Here is a 22,930-nt window from a genome sequence, read left to right as displayed (position 1 = left end):
TAATAAAAATTTACTCGGTCAACAATGTGAGTCCCTTGGAGAAGCAGAGGTCTAATCTAAACTCCCACTTACCATCGGCATTAACAGCCTTGTATTCTTGTTTGCCACCAACATGTCATATTAAAACATATTAATAAAAATTTACTCGGTCAACAATGTGAGTCCCTTGGAGAATCAGAGGTCTAGTCTAAACTCCCACTTACCATCGGCATTAACAGCCTTGTATGAGTTGTATGCTTGTTTGCCACCAACATGCCATGTTAAAACATATTAATAAAAATTTACTCGGTCAGCAATGTGAGTCCCTTGGAGAAGCAGAGGTCTAGTCTAAACTCCCACTTACCATCGGCATTAACAGCCTTGTATGCTTGTTTGCCACCAACATGTCATATTAAAACATATTAATAAAAATTTACTCGGTCAGCAATGTGAGTCCCTTGGAGAAGCAGAGGTCTAGTCTAAACTCCCACTTACCATTGGCATTAACAGCCTTGTATGCTTGTTTGCCACCAACATGTCATATTAAAACATATTAATAAAAATTTACTCGGTCAGCAATGTGAGTCCCTTGGAGAAGCAGAGGTCTAGTCTAAACTCCCACTTACCATCGGCATTAACAGCCTTGTATGCTTGTTTGCCACCAACATGTCATATTAAAACATATTAATAAAAATTTACTCATTTCATCAGTCATATCCAGCCTAGCATTGCATTGGCCCCGCTTAAATATTTCTTTAATTTGTTTTTAGTATTTGTTGTTATAGCGGCAACAGAAATACATCATTTGTGAAAATTGAAACAGTCTAGTTAATCTAGTTATCACGGTTCATGAGATCTTGAGATACAGCCTGGTGATAGACAGACGGACAGCAGAGTCTTAATATTTAATAGGGTCCCGTTTTTACCCTATGGGTACGCAACCCTAAAAAGTGACCAAGGCCTCCAGTGCCCTAGGCTGGAATCAAAGCAGCGTCCTCTGCTATTGCAGCAGGTGCCTGTGCCATTCTGCCACCGGGCCACCCACGGCGGCATAGGTCGAATTTTTCCAAGGATACTTATGCACTACTTACTGAAGGTTTATGGAGCCTCGCCATCCCTAAGCCTAAATTAAATATTTTCTGAAAATAATTTGTTTTGATCTAATAACATATTGGAGTCCTCGTAATAGGGGTCCCGTTTTTACCCTTTGGCTACAGAACCCTAAAAATCAACCTTGTTTTGGTACTATGTACTATGCTTCACTATGACTCTGAAATTTTAGCAGGAATTAATATTTTTTTTGTTGTCACCTGTCAAATTAGAATAGAATAGAATAGAATAGCCTTTATTGACCAAAAAATTAAATTTCAGCACATATTACATTTAAATAAATTCACATTTCATTTATATCAATTAGTTTCAATATTTTTTCCTTAGTAACTTTATTAAATAATTTTTATGTCATTGCTTTTTAATAATTATTTCAGTCTGCCTTCTTGGCATAGGCCTCCCCCAGCTCTCTCCACAGCTCTCTATCCCTTGCCGTCCCTATCCAATTAGGTCCCGCATGCTTCTTTATGTCATCCGACCACCTCATTATTGGTCTCCCTTCTCTCCTTTTTCCATCTCTAGGATACCATTCCGCTTCCTCTCTATCCCACTTATCTTTACCTTCCCTTGCCATATGTCCAGCCCAACCTGTTGCAGTCAAAAGTGTGAACTGGCCAAAGAACTTTTAACCGACAAAAACAGGCAAAACTGCTTTGACTGAGCATGTTGGTCAAAAGTAGTTTTACCTGAAAATCATACCTATTTCTGGCAGCAGTTTCGTTTTTAGGGCGTAGCAAAAAAAAAAATAACCCTAACCTACCTATCTCTGGGAACAGTTTAGTTTTTTGGGCGTAGCAAAAAAATAACCCTAACCTACCTATCTCTGCGAGTACTTTTGACTGATAGTAACAGTCACAACACAATTACTATTAACCAATGATTTTCAGGTATAACTACTTTTGACCAACATGCTCAGTCAAAAGCAGTTTTGCCTGTTTTTGTCGGTTAAAAGTTCTTTTGACCAGTTCACACTTTTGACTGCGACATATATACTATCTATATATCTTATTATATTTAATCTTATATTCAACTTACATTGACTCCGGAGATAACTTATTAGCTTTATGCAGTTGACTTTCCAATTCACCGATACACCTCAAATTTGATTCATAGTCTAAAGCACAGTTATTAAATATGTCCACAATACACTGTAGCTTTTTGCACTGTTTCACACTGGCAATGTACTTAATTAGAGTGTGTTACAGTCAGCTGGCACTTAACTCAAAGTTTCTTTGAACAACGTCATTTTCATCTCGCTCACTTATTAGTTTATCACAGCTGCTTCAAGGTTGCTTTCACTTGCATTTCCAGGTAGCTAGTAGTGCCTTGACATGTAAGAATATTTGGAATCATTCTGAAATATTAAAATACAACTGAGAGACCGATGTTTATACTAAACACAATACACCCATGGAACGCTTTGAAGTTCAAATCTCGTTACGTTACGATGGCGTTTGCACTTTGCACTATGTTCGGTGACTATTTTTTATTGTTAACACACACAATACACTATTTAACAGGTTTTTATCACGTCTGGAGTACCGGATAAAGTATTTTCGAATAACAGCCGTCGTTGACGTCTAGGCAGTGTTGCTATCGTCTTAAAAGCCGTAACAGACTATCGCACGTTCTGGCTTAAAAACAAATTTATGTAATAATTATACCGGTATACATATCCATATGAAACGAAACTTAATGCAAATAATAACCATTATACATACCGGAAAGTCATCAAATAAACAGTAATATTCGTCTTGCTTTTTATTAAAAAAAATACGACCAACCTAACTTGTAAGCATGTTTGCAGTTTCTAAACGCAACGCATAGCTGTCAAATGTCAACCAACAAATTGAGCCTTTAGTATTGTTTGTCGAAATTTTTTCACTTTTAAATGCAAAATACGCGACAATACGAATTTTGCGGATATATGTTGTCGATTCAAAAGTGTTATTTTTTTACGCTCTTTTGTTTGAGCATAATTTAATTTGTTTCTACCGTCAAAGCCGCTCGCGTTTATATATAAAGATAAATACTTAAATACATAGAAAACAACCATGACTCAGGAACAAATATCTGTATCATCATACAAATAAATATATTCATAAATATATTAGAAAACTTAGTATAAGTAAATGCCTATACCCTTATACTTTGATATATGTATGCTGTGTGAAGTCAAAAAGACAGCATATTAATTTTTTTATAATAAGTATCAGACATTTTAATTTATACCCAAGTAGCACAGATTAGCTGTATAGCAGCCGCATAATGAAGTACGAATACGCTTGAAGCTGGAATATAAAAGCTGCATAAGAGCTGTATAAGCGTCTTTTCAGCTTTTATAACTCTTAAATGGGCACAAATTAGGGCCTTAAGTTCACATAGCTACTTAAGAGCGTTGTAGCAGCAATTTAACGGAATTATAAGGGGTAACAGGAGTTATAAGAGGTGTATATCGGCTGGGTAAGAGACCACCAGTTACCCTTTATTCAGCTAATATGTCACATGTGCGCCCTAATACCGGGAAAGATTGACGTTGGGCTGAATAAAAGATAATTAATAACATACTTTTACACCTCTGCCTTAAAAATCAGCTATTATATTTAGTATAGTGACGACGAACGCAGAGGTAAATATATTTATATTGAAGCAAAAACGTTAAGCGCAACGACACTATAAGTCATTTTGTTAAAGTGTTTAGTTAAATGTTTGTACATCATCTTTTATATATTAATGCGAGAAAGATGTTTGGGAATGCAAGTTTATTGACTTTATATATATACATTATTTAAGAAAATTTCAGTGCGCCACGAAAATAATCAGTATTTATTTAAATTAATGATATAAATAAGCTATGTGTAAAAACTATTTCAGTGGTTTGGACAGAATTATGAGATAAAAAGTTAATAATACGTTATAGGAAGTACTAAACTAATGATTTAGGTTAAGTACTCAGGCACAAAACCATATTGTTACCCTTAAAAGTTGGAAAAGCAATTTCAATTTTGTAGGTTATTTACAATAAAATGGCGGTCAATGTTAAAAAGCAACGTGAACCGTTAAAATTCTTATATGCAGCATACGACTGTTATATATCTGATAAAGATACTTAAGTGAACCACTATAAAGTCCAAGTCGTTATTTCGATACACTAGTGAACCTCTAAACAGTTATAAGGCATCTTATGAACGTTTTAACAGCCGCTATGCAGACAGTTCCAATGGTAGTATAATAGGCTGCTTAGCGGTAAACATGTTCAGCGCTAAGCCGTATTATGCGCCACATGTGTTCGATTATACATCTATTGGTTTCATAATAGTTCACTCGTTCTCCCTTATAATAAGTCAGCGAAATAAAAGCTGCTTTAGCGGTAAACATGTTCAGCGATAAGCTGTATTATGCGCCCCATGTGTTCCATTATACGTCTATTGGCTTCATAATAGTTCATTCGTGCTTCCTCAAAAAGTCAGAATAATAAAAGCTGCTTAGCGGTAAACATTTTCAGCTATAAGCTGTATTATGCGCCCCATGTGTTCCATTTATACGTCTATTGGCTTCATATTAGTTCACTCGTGCTACCTTAAAAGTCAGCGTAATAAAAGCTGCATAGCGGTAAACATGTTCAGCGATAAGCTGTATTATGCGCCACGTGTGTTCCATTATACGTATATTGGCTTCATAATAGTTCATTCGTGCTTCCTTAAAAAGCCAGCGTAATAAAAGCAGCTTAGCGGTAAACACGTGCAGCGATAAGCTGTATTATGCGCCACATGTGTTCCATTATACGTCTATTGGCTTCATATTAGTTCACTCGTGCTCCCTTAAAAGTCAGTGTAATAAAAGCTGCTTAGTGGTAAACATGTTAAGCGACAAGCTGTATTATGTGCCACATGTGTTCCATTATACGTCTATTAGCTTCATAATAGTTCACTTGTGCTCCCTTAATAAGTCAACGTAATAAAAGTCCACAATTACCTCCTTATACAGCACATGGCGTAATTTTATCCACAAAACAGACCTTATAACGGTTAAAGCATTTGATAACCCTTAAAGCTGTATAGGGTCGTAGCAAATATACCTTTATATCACTCTTTGCGTATTAATGGTAGTTTTCAGAGCCGTAATGCAGCTTTTAATCAGCCCTAAGCTATATAAATATCACTGAGATGTATTATACAGCTGTAGGACCACGAGTGTGCTCTTATAAGTGTCTTAATACGCACAGAACGTTAGATAGAACTAAACGTGAGTAGCTATAGAGCTATCTGTGCTACTTGGGTATATACCTTTATTTCGACACTACGCAATGCCTGAAGATGTATTTAAAACGTCGTAAAATTCTAAACGCCTTGCCTATTCACAAAGGAATATTGATGAAACGACGACCTCGTTAAGGCGATATGATTCGACTCATCAACGAATCTGAGGGGGTGAGGTGCGCGGCAAACCGTGAAGCCCCGCCCGCGCGTCCCGCGACCCGCTCGCCGAGATCGTGAGCGCGCGCCGCGCACGGTAAACATAGCAGACGGGTCACAGTTAGAGCTCCCGATACACGTGTTACACGCTGACACGGGTACCCGTGTTCTTAAGCCCGCCGGGCTTAAGAACCCGAACTACACGAACCCGCCCGGATTCGGAAACGTTTACACGGGTACCCGTGTACACGGGTACACGGATACACGAAATAACGGATCTTATTTACCCGCCGGTTCGACCCTTCACTCTCGTGTAGCGGAGATTCGTGCTATGAAGACATGCGATTGAATATGTGGAAGGTTAGGAAGATTCGATTACCTACTTTGCAGTTTTACTGGATTGATTTGTAATGTCAATAATAGGTAGGTAAGTACAATTTGTTTCAATAATCATAAGATTAAAATTAACAATATCTCAGTAACCGTTGACTTCATTGTTGGTATTTCAGTTTCTTCATTGATGTAGTTTTTTGATAATTAAAGTAAACCTAAATACCACCACCACCATGTTACCATTTGTTGGGACGTCAGTCTTTCCGTGACCACAGCTGGTGCAACTCAGCTGAAACGTCGGAATTAAAGGTAAAAACAATGAAATTATATCGCGGTAGACCCGTTTGTGTAATTATGTGTACAAAACGCGAGAGTTTAAAGTGTTATATAAACCTAAATGATTATTTAATACAAAAGTAGATAGTTATGCTTACTGAAACCAGAGTTGGGCATTATTCGAATCATTTTTAATCTAAATAATTATGGTGAGATTAATATTCGCGAATAAATTATTCGCGAATAAACCATTCGTTTAGAATTTCGAATAAGAAATGAATTATTCGAATAAATTACACGAAGGATTTTTGTAATACACACTCAGATGGCAAATCTGAATAGGTATGCAACTGCAGCGTATTTTAGAGCCAAGGAAAATTTTGGGAAAGGCCCCAACTGACCGTCACCATCCATGGTGGGGACAAATGGGAATTGTTTATATGCAGCGCCTATTCCCATTTGTTCCCGGCCGGGACAAGTGAGAATACATCCGATATTTGTGTAAAATATTATTATGTAGGGTCTACCCATACGTTCCCCGCGGAGATAAATGGGAATTCACCCATTATTGGTAATGATGGGTGCATTATTTGTGTATTCCCATTTGGCCCCGATTCACGTGACCTACACCATACATGAGGCGGGGACAAATGGGCATGTTGTATATGAGTTTTGGTGTTCCCATTTGTCCCCGATATTGGTGTTCCCATTTGTCCCCGAGGCGGAGACAAATGGGTACGATTTATATGCAGCACCTATTCCATCAGTTTCCGACGTAGACAAATGGGAATACATCCGAAAATTGTGTTCCCAATTATCCCCACCCCAATAAGGTGGGGAAAAATGGAAAATATTTTTATGCAGGGTCTTCACATATGTTCCCCGCGGAGACAAATGGGAATTCACCCATTATTGGTAATGATGGGTGCATTATTGGTGTATTCCCATTTGTCCCCGATTCACGTGACCTACGCCATACATGAGGCGGGGACAAATGGGAATGTTTTATATGAGTTTTGGTGTTCCCATTTGTCCCCGATATTGGTGTTCCCATTTGGTGCCGATACAAAAGATTTCTATGCAGCGTCTTTTCCCAAATGTCTCTCGCGGCGTGGACAAATAGGAATTCTTCCGAAAATGGTGTGTTCCCATTTGTCCCCACACCAATAAGGAGGGTACAGATGGGAAATATTTATATGCAAATCCTATCACTTCTGTACCCGGCGGGGACAAATGGGAATACATCCGAAAATGGTGTGTTCCCTTTTGTCCTTACAAAAATAAGGTGAGAACAAATGGGAAATATTTATATGCGGCTTCTTTTCCTATATGTTCCCCGCGGGGGCAAATGGGCATACACCCATTATTGGTTATAATGGGTGCATTATTGATGTAATCCCATTTGTCCCCTATCCACGTGACCTACGCCATACATGAGGGACAAATGGAAATGTTTTATATGCAGCGCCTATTCCCATCTGTTCCCGGCGGGGAACAATAAGAATACACCCGTTAATGGTGTGTTCCTATTTGTCCCTGCTTCAATGAAGTGGGGACAAATGGGAAAGATTGTTTGTCTTTTCCCACATGTTCCCGAAGGGGACAAACGGGAATACCCCCATTATTGGTGTATTTCCAGTTGTTCTCGCCCCACGTGACCGCCAATACATGAGGCGTATTCCCAGTTTCCACACCTCAAATCAACCAACCAGATAAACCGATAGAAAACATTTTCTTTTTACTATTGGGATATAAAACAGCTAAATAGTTATTTTGTAAGCTAACTATTCGACAATATTATTCGCAAATAATTTATTCGTGGGCTATTTTATTCGCCGAATAAATTATTCGCGAATGAATTGAACACGAATGAATTGAACACGAATGATCATTCGAAAAAAATATTCGTCATTCGCGAATGATTTGGTAATTCTCATTCGTAATTCGTCATTCAAATGAATTTTGCCCATCTCTGACTGAAACTACCACGAACGGAATATGTTATATTTTCCTTTAACAAAATCGCATTTTGCTCACTGTTAGCAAAGTACCCTTGTTCGAGCTGCTGAGGTGAAAAATAAATTAAATTGGTACAACACATATCAATCACATTGAACATCCATATATACATTACTACAATCTCCGCTACACGCCAAGGACGGGTTAGGCCCGCGTGTATTTAAGGTCCGTTTCGCCGTGTACACGGGTACACGGGTACCCGGATACACGGATCTTAATTACACGTGTGCACGACTACACGTGTAGAACGGGTCAGAAAACCGTGTACGTGTAGTTCGGAAACGGGTACCGAACACGTGTACACGAAACCCGGACACGACCGCGAGCCCTAGTCACAGTATAATGATCTTATGATGGCAGTATTTTAACTAGACCGGGAAATGGTCACGTTTTAGAGTTTTTATTGTATATGTACGTATGTATTTTTTGCATTACGTATTTCTGATCATTTCATGTAGAATTATTATTTTTATATAGACATGAGTACTTATTATTGATCAGTAAAGAACGTTTTAATTTCATGGCAGCGTGTTCGAGTTAAAGTACCTAAAGGAAAGTAACAATTTTAAAGGAGACGGTCAATTACGGGTTCTATTTATAAAGGTTATTAACCTTAATCAATAATTTTACTTTACAGATTCCTTTAACTCAATAACGCTGCCGTGAAATTAAAACGTTGTTACTGATCAGTAGTACTTATTTATAAGCTCTAAAAACAAAAAAAAAACTGTTTCAAAGTAAATTTCTGATAACTTTTTGGCATTGCAAGCGTTATGGTTTCTTCTTGGCAACATTTTACATGAAAATGTTTTTGGTGGGTCTCATTATCACAATTTCCAATACTTTTGTTGCCTAACTTAATAAATTATTGTTTACAATACCTATCGACTTTATACCTACTTTAATGATCACACAATTTTAACGAAACAATGTTTTCAAGAAAATAATTCAATTAAGTGCGAGTCAAACTCGCGCACCGATGGTACCTACATTTTATTAAGTACATTATATATATATTTTTTAATTAAGTTGTAACTGACTCATCATCATCATCTCAGCCATAAGACGTCCACTGCTGAACATAGGCCTTCCCCTTGGACCTCCATTCCGGTCGGAAGCGACCCGCATCCAGCGTCTTCCGACGGCCTTAACAAGGTCGTCTGTCCATCTTGTGGGTGGACGTCCTACGCTGCGCTTGCTAGTCCGTGGTCTCCACTCGAGCACTTTTCGACACCATCGGCCATCTTCTCTGCGCGCAATGTGGCCTGCCCATATATATATATATATATGTCGGAACCTGACACCAGAAAGACGTATTGCAGCGTTATAGTTCATTATTTTAGACGCCTGTATAAAATCGATTAGCAATGTTGAGCTACGTATCATTTGGTTGTAACGAAATAAATAAAGTTGCGTAGAGAGTAACGCCATCTATTGGCGTATTGTTGAACTAAGATGACAGGTAGAAGGCTTTGGAACGTCGAGAGGTTTCTCTCGAGTGAGCGTAGGCACGAGTTGGCGTTTTTGTCGGTATGTTGGTAGACTGGTCGAGCAGGTTTGCCAACTTGACTGAGGCGGGAGCGGAGAGGCTCCGCCGTTGGTAGTTCTTCTGGATCGGACCGCGCTAGAGATCGGACATACTCGTTAGCCAACCTCGTGCCTAACTCGCTACGTTCCTGAAGGCTTATACCTAAAGGATTATTCTGATAGCTTATAAAATCCCGCGTTCTTTAACCATTTAGCTAAGTGTTTTATTTCAAGTGTTATTTTGATTTCTTATGTTTCATTAGAAGCTTACTTTTGTGAAATAAAGAAATGATGTGTTATGTGTTGTTTTAACTTGTTTTGAAAAGATTTGTCCCTCTGAGTTTGTTGCCGGTCCCATATAGGGCTAAATCTTCTCATGTTAGAGGCGTAGGGTTGGAGCCGGCCTAGTTTGACTTGAATAAAGATTTAAACGGTTTCTTTTTACTTTCATATCGCTCCCTTGAGTTAAACATAGCAATTAGTTCTTTTAAACATTTAGTACTGAAGTATAGTAGGCACTAGTATGGTTAACGAGTCCTAAGGTTTATTTCATGCACTGGTAGCATGGTAACATACTGGTTTAGCTGTGAAGTAATACATTATCGATACTACCCCACGCGCCCACCGCTTTGAGACCATCGATACTCGACATCAGCAAGTGGGATCGATGCAGAGTTTCATGTATTGCTTACACAGCCACCTGGGAGCGTGGTGTATTTCTGGTGACCTACATTCCATAATCTGGACACGTGGTAATGGTAAGCTCACGTGTCTAACCTTGATTGAAAGGTGAGTGTAATTCATTGTTATTTGGTGAGAATTATTGTGAAAATGTGAATAAAATTGTGATTGAGGCAGTCGAGCATAGCGGTCGTTACGTGACGTCATCTCTGGGATCGTTACGTTTCTTTGTAATTAATTTTTGTAATCCATTTAAATCGAAGCGATCTTGAGTTATTTTGATTTGAAATCCATACTGTTAATTAAAACCGAGTATTAGCTATTACAACGTGATATTATTTCATCGCTTACTTGTGAATTTACCCTCAATAATTGATTTTTCATGAAAATACAATTAATTTTTATAATCCATTTAAATCTAAGTGATCTTGAATTATTTTGATGTGAAATCCATCTTGTTAATTACAATCAAATATCGGCTATCACGACGTGATATTATTTTATCGCTCACTTGTGAATCTACCCTCAATAATTGATTTTTTATGAAGATACAATTAATTTTTATAATCCATTTAAATCTAAGTGATCTTGAATTATTTTGAAGTGAAATCCATGTTGTTAATTACAACCAAATATCGGCTATCACGACGTGATATTATTTCATCGCTCACTTGTGCTTCTACCCTCAAAAATTATTTTTTTTCGTGAAAATACAATGCACCGTTAGAAATTGATCCTGCTGATTTGCCAATGCATAGGATTATGTAATAATGAAAGCATGAGCTACGCATATGAAAATTAATGTTACAGTGTGCTGCAACCTGAGCAGGGACAACTTACAGACGCCATCACACCTGTAACACAGAAGCAGCTGTGCACTATCGTCTGTTCTGGAGATTTGGAAATAAAAGGACAGGTTTCGTTCCAATTGTTTATTAGTGAATTTTATTTTCAGTGTAATGGCGAAGCATAACAGTCTAACATAACTAATTAGCTGTCACTTTTCGTATTGGCCCATTTTACCGTGTTACTTATTTTTGGAACACATGTTTGTTTGTTCATAGAATGAAATAAAACGCACTCATTGAAGTTTAAATTTTATTCTGAGATTTTTGTAGTCCCGTATACATTGGAAACATGTTTTTTTTGTCTGCTACATTGCATTTAATAAACCTTTGAGTTTATCCTGCTTACATGATAAACCTGATGCCGTGTTAATGGTGATTTCAGTAACAGCCAGCTATGTTAAACTACATCGTGCATCTCGCCATCTGCCGCAGCAACGGCAACTGCAAGGCGGAAAACATCAGCCTTCGTGCTTGGGTTGGACTTCACCACCACCTTTGACTGGAACGCGTGCATAATGCTTTATTAATCTGGTGAGCAGTTCCCATTTTGTTGGGATTATTTTGAGAGGATTTACTTCTGCATAGAAGTTTTGAGCGAGTTTCTGTTGTTAAAGCTAAAGTAGAAAGCTGAGTTTCTGTTGTTAAAGCTAAAGTAGAAAGCTGAGTTTCTGTTGTTAAAGCTAAAGTAGAAAGCTATCTTTAGTGATTTTGATCAGTGATGTTCAGTTTGAGTTGATCAGTTGACGCTGATAGTACCAATGGTTCTGAGTAACATGATTTAAAGAACCGTTTTTATTTTCTTTTTGGAATTCACTCTTAACATTGTTTTTGCTTTCGATGGACTGAAAGCTTGTACTTTCGAAGGACTGAAAGTACGCCCGATGGACTGGGCAATACTGTCATGCTTTCGATGGACTGAAGGCAAGCCCGATGGACTGGGCACTACTGTTTTGCTTTCGATGGACTGAAGGCAAGCCCGATGGACTGGGCACTACTGTTTTGCTTTCGATGGACTGAAGGCACGCCCGATGGACTGGGCACTACTGTTTTGCTTTCGATGGACTGAAGGCACGCCCGATGGACTGGGCACTAATGTTTTGCTTTAAATGGACTGGGTATTGTTTAGTGACCGCATCAGAAGTGCCGGAGCATGTGAGAGGTGCACGTGGTCTGCTTTTTATGTGCAGAATGCTCTTTGCAAGGAGTAGCACTTACGCGGCTGAGATAGTTACTTCTGACGAGGGTCTGGTATCTGGCGAAGGACTGGCAATGCACCGAAGGACTGGTGTTGTTTTGTTAAAAATGAATTCCCGTTGATGTACTGTGTTCATATGAGTAAAATTGGCATTATTAAGTCAGAGTGCTATTTATTTTAAGATGTCCTACAATGATTATTATCACATTTGACCAAAATATTTTTTTTAATGCCAGATAATTTCCCCGTAAATTGATATTGATGACAATGGTAGTGATACTGTCGAGCAATGAATTAGAGCTGTTGTGATTTGTGTTTTTGATGTTTGAGATTGTTCTGTTTTCACATAAATTTGAGAGTATCCGCCAGATGGAGGCGATGATTATTGGAGTGTATCCGCTAGATAGCGGCGATGATTACTGATTATTTTTATTAAGTCGTTGCTCGATGGACTATTTTTGACTAGAGAAATGAGGATTGATTAATGACTTTGAACTATTTTTTTGGTTTGATTGATAATAAAGTTTGATTTTAATAGTAATTTGAGAGAGACCCAAATTGTGGGTCAGGAATGACCGAGCGATGAGATACTGTGCTGAGTATTTTGTTACAGAATCAAATGCATACACCCACACACGAGGACGTGTGTAGCGCAGGACGGCCGTGTCGGAACCTGACACCAGAAAGACGTATTGCAGCGTTATAGTTCATTATTTTAGACGCCTGTATAAAATCGATTAGCAATGTTGAGCTACGTATCATTTGGTTGTAACGAAATAAATAAAGTTGCGTAGAGAGTAACGCCATCTATTGACGTATTGTTGAACTAAGATGACAGGTAGAAGGCTTTGGAACGTCGAGAGGTTTCTCTCGAGTGAGCGTAGGCACGAGTTGGCGTTTTTGTCGGTATGTTGGTAGACTGGTCGAGCAGGTTTGCCAACTTGACTGAGGCGGGAGCGGAGAGGCTCCGCCGTTGGTAGTTCTTCTGGATCGGACCGCGCTAGAGATCGGACATACTCGTTAGCCAACCTCGTGCCTAACTCGCTACGTTCCTGAAGGCTTATACCTAAAGGATTATTCTGATAGCTTATAAAATCCCGCGTTCTTTAACCATTTAGCTAAGTGTTTTATTTCAAGTGTTATTTTGATTTCTTATGTTTCATTAGAAGCTTACTTTTGTGAAATAAAGAAATGATGTGTTATGTGTTGTTTTAACTTGTTTTGAAAAGATTTGTCCCTCTGAGTTTGTTGCCGGTCCCATATAGGGCTAAATCTTCTCATGTTAGAGGCGTAGGGTTGGAGCCGGCCTAGTTTGACTTGAATAAAGATTTAAACGGTTTCTTTTTACTTTCATATCGCTCCCTTGAGTTAAACATAGCAATTAGTTCTTTTAAACATTTAGTACTGAAGTATAGTAGGCACTAGTATGGTTAACGAGTCCTAAGGTTTATTTCATGCACTGGTAGCATGGTAACATACTGGTTTAGCTGTGAAGTAATACATTATCGATACTACCCCACGCGCCCACCGCTTTGAGACCATCGATACTCGACATATATATATATATATATAACATTTTCAAGAAGTCTGGTCGCTTGTGGTGAAAAAAAAATGTATGGAGAACAGAGTGGCCAACTTTCTTAAAAATAGTTTATCTAATACTGATTCTAAAATGGTATCACACATGCTATTTACATTTCTACAAATAAAGATATGGCCTAGATGGTGTTTAAAGTGAAGTATGGTGCTAACTAGTAAAAAAGACAAAAGTGCGATTATCTCGAAAACCACGAAACTTTTACTAGACCTATAAGTGCATTTTCTGGACCAGCCTAAGCTGCCCTGTCGATGGTTAGAAGGTTGTCCATTAATTACTGGACATCCTGTATAGAGATGTAACTAACCCAAATCGATAGTCACAGCAAGCGATTACGATTGGATGGCACGTAGACTGAGGTATCGAATTGTGACGTATAATGAATTTTTATTTGCGATTTAAATAAAGCTAGAATTATATGGTTTTCGCGCAAGGCATTTAATACACCGACCGAGTAGGTCGCACCCATCGTCAAAATCTAAACTAACTGGGGATCTATTTTAAAGTTTATTTATGTTATTTCTGTGTCAAATTTTTTGTCTGTTAGGTGACGATAAATATATCCATATTTACAGTTGATTATCCACCTTTTCCTTATTTTTATTAAAAGAAAAATGAAAAATTCATATCGATTTACTTAGACGACTACCGATTCATAAAGGTGGTGTCCGGCTAGCCCTAAAATTAAAAAAAAAGACGTAGAACGTAAACGTTCGTAGTGCAATTGTTTTCCTTTGTGATTTCGATGTGCGAGTGCGAGACATTTTACGTTGTATTGCTGTTGTGAGTGACAGATGTCAAATAACGCAAATAAATATGCACACAGTATATGTCGGTGACTTTAGTTCGTCTACGGATCTCCTCATTTCTGATTTGATCACGCAGAGAAACTCCGAGCATAGCCCTCTCCATAGCTCGTTGAGCGACTTTGAATTCTCAGATGAGGCCGATAGTGAAAGACCACGTAACTGACTGAATAACACAAAATATAAAAAAAAAATTGTCTTATACCCGCCTTATTTTGAACTCCCTGTAATCACACCCCGTATTCCGCACCCTTCACAAATAATCTGATTTAGTAAAGTTTACTAAATTTTTTTTTTTATGATCTTGATCGCGTAATAATGTGTAAAACCCAAAATAGCGTCTTAAAACGTATTAAATTTTTTATAATGTGATCTTATTAAGCATTTATATGAGAAGAGCGACAAAATTTTACGCTAGTTATTTATAAATTTTTTTTCGTTTTCAATAAAGAAGGAAGTTTGAGAAAATTTTGTTAATTAACAATTGCCTAAATAACTTTAAGATAAATTTCTACAAGTAGTACATTTGTTGACATGTTTTAAATACACCATAATTTTTTTTAAATTTTCCATGAATATTTAATACCTTTAAAATTATATTGAATGTTACGTAATCGCTTTTTCACGCCGAAAATGAGGCGTGGAAGACTGTGTTCAGCGTTGAATAAAAAGTATAAATAATGGAGATACAGTCCTGCAAGTATATAATGTTGTATTGGAAATATCCTCCTCTTTAATAATATTAACTAGATTTTGCCCTATGCGCGGGGCCCGAGGGCCCCGCGGTACGCATGTTGTTTGCTGTTGGTGCTGTTGTTGACGTGTTGTTGTTGCTGTTGTTTGTGCTGTTGTAACTATTAACCTAACCCACTTTTCTGGTAGCAGTCCGTTTCTGTAGGGTTCGCAGTTCTAACCTAACCTAACCCACTTTTCTGGTAGCAGTCCGTTCCTGTGAGGGTCGCAGTTCTAACCTAACCTAACCCACTTTTCTGGTAGCAGTCCGTTTCTGTGAGGGTCGCATTTCTAACCTAACCTAACCCACTTTTCTGGTAGCAGTCTGTTCCTGTGAGGGTCGCAGTTCTAACCTAACCTAACCCACATTGTTGGTAGCAGTCCATTCCTGCTGTTGTTATTGTTGTGTAGTAGTTTGTTTTCCAAAGGGAGAAATAAATAAAGTTGTACTTTTGATAGAAAGAAAAGATCCGCATGCGAGAACTTCATTCCCGCAGCTCGGCCTTCGGCCTCGCGTGCTTGGGAAATCGTAACTTTTCCTATTGGGTCGTGTTTCAGCTCCAACTTCCTCCTCACGTGTGACGCTTCGGGCCTTCGGCCCAACGCGGAGCTCGGCCTTCGGCCTTCGCGAGCCTTGACGCTTCGCCGTCGGGCCTTAAATTTTTTTTTTCATAGGAATCTAGAGGCCTATATCTTTCGCCATGCCAAATCTCAGCGCGCTCGGACCAACTTGAAAAAAATAAAAAATAAAGTCGGCCATTTTGAAAATTTTTAAATGCAGTTTGTTTTGTCTTGGGGCCCTCTATGACATTTGGTCGAGCACCCCCCACCCATCTCGCACCGTAATATGAATACTTTTTGAGATATTGGGGAAATTAAAGATCTCTACTTTTTCCCCCTTTTTTTGCACGCTTCGAATGCATTTTTCTAGGCATTATGACGAATCTAATGAGGTATCACACGTATTTTTAGGAGTATTATCTCTATTTTTCACCGTGTTCAGTTTCTCGAACAAGACTAATACAACCAAGCGCAAGATGAACTGCCTGTAGGCACCTTGAACTCTCAATTATATTTAATTCATGTCGACCGTGGTCAAATATTAAAATTAGTGATATGTATTTAGTTCTTAAATAATTGTATTGCGATATGCCTATTAGGGTAATTTTTTCAATTATTTCAGTTTGACATTTTATATTTATTTAAATTTATGATTATGATGATGAATTTGCACGCTTGACGGGCGTGGCGCGTTGCATGCAATCCAAAGCCGGGCGCCTTCGGCACCCTCATACTAAAAGCGTAACACTATACATATATTGTAACATCCCCATACTGTATCAATCCAAATAAATAATTTCTGATTTTCAAAGGACTCAAAGAGCACGAAGGAATATAATCATTTTGCAGATCGGACGTAGGTATATCAGTAAAGGTGAAATACTGTAAATATATCATACTTACATACTCACAATTATATTATCTAGGAATATAATATTATTTACCTACATTGAAATTGGTTGCTGACCTAGTGAAAATACTGAAATGTTTTAACTGTTGATGTAGGAAAGCTAGGCGCTTTCAAGCACCTCGTAAAGTATTAGATGCTTCTGTTATCAGAAAGTGTGTTTTTATAGCCCTTAGTGACTTTTTCTTACGTTTCATATGCTTTGTTTCCCATTGTTTGTAAATGGTAAAATCACGTGACCGCGCGGAACATACTGACGCAGGTCCGTCCTCTACAAGCGCTGCCGCGCGACTGAAGAGGGCGTAAGTGCGTTCGCGAGTGATGGCGGTTGCGGATTTAGTAGGTATTGAAACATAGAAATTATTTTAATGATGTTACCGAGACAAAGTGATCCAAATCATCTAGATTATCTTATTACCTATACATTTATGTAAAAAACAAGTCAAAAAAGTTTGTATTGTAGCTCTGAGATTGATTTATTGTTAAAAAAAGGCGTAACTTTGGAATTTTTTTCTATCGAGCAAAGTTTATCTAATCATGTTTTTGAGATCCAAAACATATCTGACAGATCCTTAAGTATAAGATATATTTTTTTCACAATTTTAAAACATTGTTTCTTATATTTCCGATGGATTCAAAAAACTGGTTCGCTTAGCTCGTACGGGAAAAGCACGCCTTAATGTTGGACGACTTTTCTCCCAAGAGATAATCAATCATTCCGTCACGTATGCGTTATGCACTTGCATCAATATACCGTGACATAAATTTATGGTTTGTATTAACTCTATGTATAACACAGGATAGAAGATTAATTACCCAGAGCCTGAATTCGGAAACCTAGGGGTTATCAATAAGACAATTAATTACCCTTGTGATAAATCGCTATTCTGCGCTTTGGTATTTTGTACGTAGGTATTCGAACAGGGTGCTCTAAAATATCTACACAATCAAACATGATTATGCACTCCAACGGCTTGGCAACTTCACATATCTTACGCGCATTGAACATCTTACGCGCTACGATATATTTAATAGCGACTGTGCAGTAAGCGCTTCGTTTGTCGTACGGCTGATAAGATAGTATAAGATAAGAATAACTGACTCAGATTTAACTTACCTCGCACATCTGCAACTGAAACAGCCTCCTTTCTTTTTCCATCTCGTCTGCTATCTCCGCGGGAGTGACCTCGCTGCGGATGAGACCAGCTTCCTTCGCCTGCGATTTCTTCTCTTTCTCAATCTTCAGGTACTTGGACTCGTAGTCTTTGGATGCTTTGTCGAATGGCCTCTTTAGGTCGCCTTTGACACCTCGGAGGTCACCCTTTAGAAGACTGTCCACCGGGAACATTACTATGTTATTTATATTTTGCATCTGTGGACAAAATTACATTTATCAGCTTAAATGGTTATTGGGTACATTAGTTAGGACTCCCATCACTCTTGTTATATCATATGGGGGCACGTAAAGTGGGTGATATAACTGATTATGGTAACCGCCCTTCACCTTGTCCTATCCTGATACCGATATATCGTCGGCTTATTAAGCTGACACCATACTGGATCTACAATATCAGAAGCTCAATCTCATTATTTATCGGACATGAGTCGTGATTTCCGATATAGTCTTGGCACATTGTTGTTGGGTAAAGCTTTTGGTCTCCGGTTTGCGCCGTATGCTGCATTCAGCGTAAGATATTTCTTAACAACAATATATTTCTTAACAACTAAGATTACATATTGCGAGTGCATCGCCGTAAACGAATCCATGATTTATTCACGGCACTAAAATATGTAGCCGAGAATAAACGGCTTTGTGCACCAGACATATGCAATTTCCAGTCAAGCAAACAGTAATTTGCCAGCAAGCACAATTGTCTGGAATAGAGATGGGTAGGGGTGAGTAAATACTGAGTATTTACTCGGTATTTACTCAAAGCACCCGATAAATACCCGTATTTACTCATTTAGGTGGGTAAAAACGATTGCTTATAAAATGTTCAAAAAGTGAGATTTAAGAACAAAATTGTCTTTCATTCAAGAGTGCTAACGTGTATTAACAATATCTATAAAATAAAAAGCATATAGGAAGCTTAATTTAGGAGAAAAAGGTAATTATTAGTGAGAGGCAAATTGTGATAATGCATAGTTAACAATTTTGTTTCAAATAAGAAGGTATTTACTTTAAAAATAAGGTACTTAAATTCGATCGATGTTCTAGATAACTGCATGTCGCGCAAAAATGCGTGTTTACGCGGCACTTACGACCTTTTATTAAGGGTTTTTTAAAGAAAACTCGAAAATGGCTCAACCGATGATGTTCAAAATATTGTTTTTTGTACTCTATTATACGGTTAATCTCCCGATAAGTTTTCAGATTTTTTCTGAACTTTGGTTCTAAAGTTATAGAGAGATAAACATTATTTTGGTCTTTCAAAACGGTTTTTTTCCAAAAATATTCAATTTATCCAAAAATGTTCTTAGAAACATTCCAGTTATTTTTAAAGACCCATTTAATGATGTGCAACACGTTGGTGGTTTCTGAAAATTTTTTTTGTGACAATTAGTTACATGTATGGAGTGCCCCTCTTAAAAATACATTCCTTACAATTTTGAGTACTTAAGAGCGCTCTTACAAGAAAAGTCGAAATAACGCAAAATTGATGATACTAGTCGACGAAATTCAGGACTTTGTGCTCATTATTAGAAACAATGAGTACTTGTTCCAGTAAAAGTCTCTTCTTATCTTTTTAAATATCGTTGTAAATATTAGAAAAAGGACTTATTAAATTAGTAATGATTTTTTTTCTGATGGTCGTTTCCGAAAAACCCCGTGAAGCACTGAATGGCAAGCTCTTATTTGGAAATGTTGAGAAGTTTACTCTGCTAAACCTGGCTATTTTGTATTACTAATACCTTGTACTTTAGACATATCAAACGATATTTTTCCTACACACCTTTGAGAAAGAGAAAATCAAAGTAAAACGAACTCAATTTTCTCTCCGAAACAAGTGTCAATTCCTACGAAAATCTACTTAATATCGAAGTCATTTTCATACTCAAGCAATCTGCAACGTTTGCTTATACTGTTGGTATACATTAGTGTTTATGAAATTCTACTATAATTTTTTGGCAATTTTTTGAAAACTACTCTATATTACCGATGACGCGCGCTGCGCCAGCTCAGTGCCGCGGCAGAGCTTGTAGAGGCAGGACGTGTGTCGGTCGGCTCCGCACATTTTCAACGGCGACAACGAGATTTTTTATCATTGTGTGCGGCGGGCGCCGTGTAAAACGCTATACTGTGTGCGTGTAAACCGCAACGAGACACTTTGATCCTAGCACTGTTTTTATAGTATTATAATTTATAATGGTACAGTTTAATAAACTACCGGACAGGATTAAAAATATTTGAAGCGACCTGACATTCTATATGTATTAATTTTGACTCAAGATAGTACCCAGGGCCTGATGATGGAGCCGGAAGGTGGTCACCGGTACCAATCAACCATGCAACTAAACCACTTCGTGTTTAGGCTCGTTTTATTCATCTCAACAAGATCTTTGACACAAGATAGTACTCAGGGTCTGATGATGGAGCCGGAAGGTGGTCACCGGTACCAATCAACCATGCAACTAAACCACTTCGTGTTTGGGCTCGTTTGATTCGGCTCAACAAGATCTTTGACTTAAGATAGTACTCAGGGTCTGATGATGGAGCCGGAAGGTGGTCACCAGTACCAATCAACCATGCAACTAAACCACTTCGTGTTTAGGCTCGTTTTATTCGTCTCAACAAGATCTTTGACACAAGATAGTACTCATGGTCTGATGATGGAGCCGGAAGGTGGTCACCGGTACCAATCAACCATGCAACTAAACCACTTCGTGTTTGGGCTCGTTTGATTCGTCTCAACAGGATCTTTGACACAAGATAGTACTCAGGGTCTGATGATGGAGCCGGAAGGTGGTCACCGGTACCAATCAACCATGCAACTAAACCACTTCATGTTTAGGCTCGTTTTATTCATCTCAACAAGATCTTTGACACAAAATAGTACTCAGGGTCTGATGATGGAGCCGGAAGGTGGTCACCGGTACCAATTAACCATGCAACTAAACCACTTCGTGTTTGGGCTCGTTTGATTCGTCTCAACAAGATAGTACTCAAGGTCTAATGATGGAGCCGGAATGTGGTCACCGGTACCAATCAACCATGCAACTAAACCACTTCGTGTTTGGGCTCGTTTGATTCGTCTCAACAAGATCTTTGACACAAGATAGTACTCAGGGTCTGATGATGGAGCCGGAAAGTGGTCACCGGTACCAATCAACCATGCAACTAAACCACTTCGTGCTTGGGCTCGTTCGATTCGTCGCAACAAGATCTTTGACAAAAGTTAGTACTCAGAGTCTAATGATGGAGCTGGACTGTGGCCACGGGTACCAGTCTATCACGTAACTGAACCACTTCGTGTTTGGGCTACGTGTTTGGGCTTCGTGTTTGGGCATCGTGTTTGGGCTTCGTGTTTGGTGTATCACCTAGTGTCAAAGATCTTGTTGAGACGAATCAAACGAGCCTAAACACGATGTGGTTTAGTTGCATGGTTGATTGGTAATGGTGACCACCTTCCAGCTCCATCATCAGACCCTGAGTACTGTCTTGTGTCAAAGATCTTGTTGAGACGAATCAAACGAGCCCAAACACGAAGTTGTTTAGTTACACGATAGACTGGTACCCGTGGCCACCTTCCAGCTCCATCATCAGACCCTGTGTATCTTCAGTGTCAAAGATCTTGTTGAGACGAATCAAACGAGCCCAAACACGAAGTGGTTTAGTTACATGATAGACTGGTACCCGTGGCCACCTTCCAGCTCCATCATCAGACCCTGTGTATCTTCAGTGTCAAAGATCTTGTTGAGACGAATCAAACGAGCCTAATCATGTTACTACATGGTTGATTGGTATCCGTGACCACCTTAATCATCATCATTATCATCAGATCCTCAATACTAGTTCGTTTTTAAACCCTCGTTGATACAAACTTTACAACCTATAGGTACCAAATGCTTTGACGAAACATGTAAATAAGCGAGTACTTATAATTTATTTCGAGTAATACTTATACCTTCATAAGTACGAGTATGGGGCTATTCATAAATTACGTCGTTTCAAATGGAAGGAGGGGGGGGGGGGGGGGGGGTCTGGACATCGGATGATGGTAGTATGACGTAGGAGGAAACAGAGTCATCCGAAGCATGATTTTTGGATGATTTGAGGGGTGGGGGGGTCAAAAATAGATGACGTAATTTATGAACACTGCACACACTTACATTTGCACTGCATTTAGTATTTTCGTACTTACCAAATAACAGTTTTAGGACTTTAAAAGTTAAGCACAGTTAGTCTTGTTATGGTTGACGCCGAAATGTAATAGCGCTCTTAAGCCAGTAGCGGCTTACAAAATACACCTATATTTCAAATTTATATGCCCCTTTCAGCACTCTAAATAGTTTATACCCACCAATTTGGGTATAAACGAGTAAATACGGGTATATTGAGTAAATACTGAGTATTTACTCGGTTTTTACCCGTGAGTATTTACTCACTACCCATCTCTAGTCTGGAAGCGTCGCCTAGGCGCAGCCACAATGCGTTGCATAACGCTTGCATTCCAAAAGCGTCGCGCTGTTGGCTTAAGGCGTATAGCGTATACGACCGCAAGATGTTATTTTTAGAGAAAGGACATAACACATAACTAAATAAAACAGTAGAGGAAAGTTTAAAATTTGTGTGAAACTTTATTGTTTATAATTGCTGTAGAGGCTTATATATCGTCATATCGTGTTGTTATGTTATGTAAGCCAAGGTCGATGAGGTATGTATGCGCCTTAACTCAGTGTTGCTTCACCCTGCAATTTGGAATGACAGTTGCAAATAAAATGC

General features: G+C 38.5%; 1 protein-coding gene across 2 annotated transcripts in view; it reads right to left on the bottom strand.

The window, feature by feature from the left end:
* LOC134790061 (arfGAP with SH3 domain, ANK repeat and PH domain-containing protein) overlaps positions 1-22,930 on the bottom strand; it is a 99,767-nt gene that overhangs the window by 44,093 nt on the left and 32,744 nt on the right. For both annotated transcript variants that reach the window (XM_063760818.1, XM_063760819.1), the window contains exon 4: positions 18,104-18,358. In XM_063760818.1, coding sequence (XP_063616888.1) covers positions 18,104-18,358 — 255 coding nt within the window. The remainder of the gene's footprint in view (positions 1-18,103; positions 18,359-22,930) is intronic.

Source organism: Cydia splendana, chromosome 4, assembly GCF_910591565.1.
Source record: "Cydia splendana chromosome 4, ilCydSple1.2, whole genome shotgun sequence".
Classification (NCBI taxonomy): Eukaryota; Metazoa; Arthropoda; class Insecta; order Lepidoptera; family Tortricidae; genus Cydia; species Cydia splendana.
Note: the sequence above shows the minus strand (reverse complement) of the source record. Positions and strands in the feature narration are given on the sequence as shown.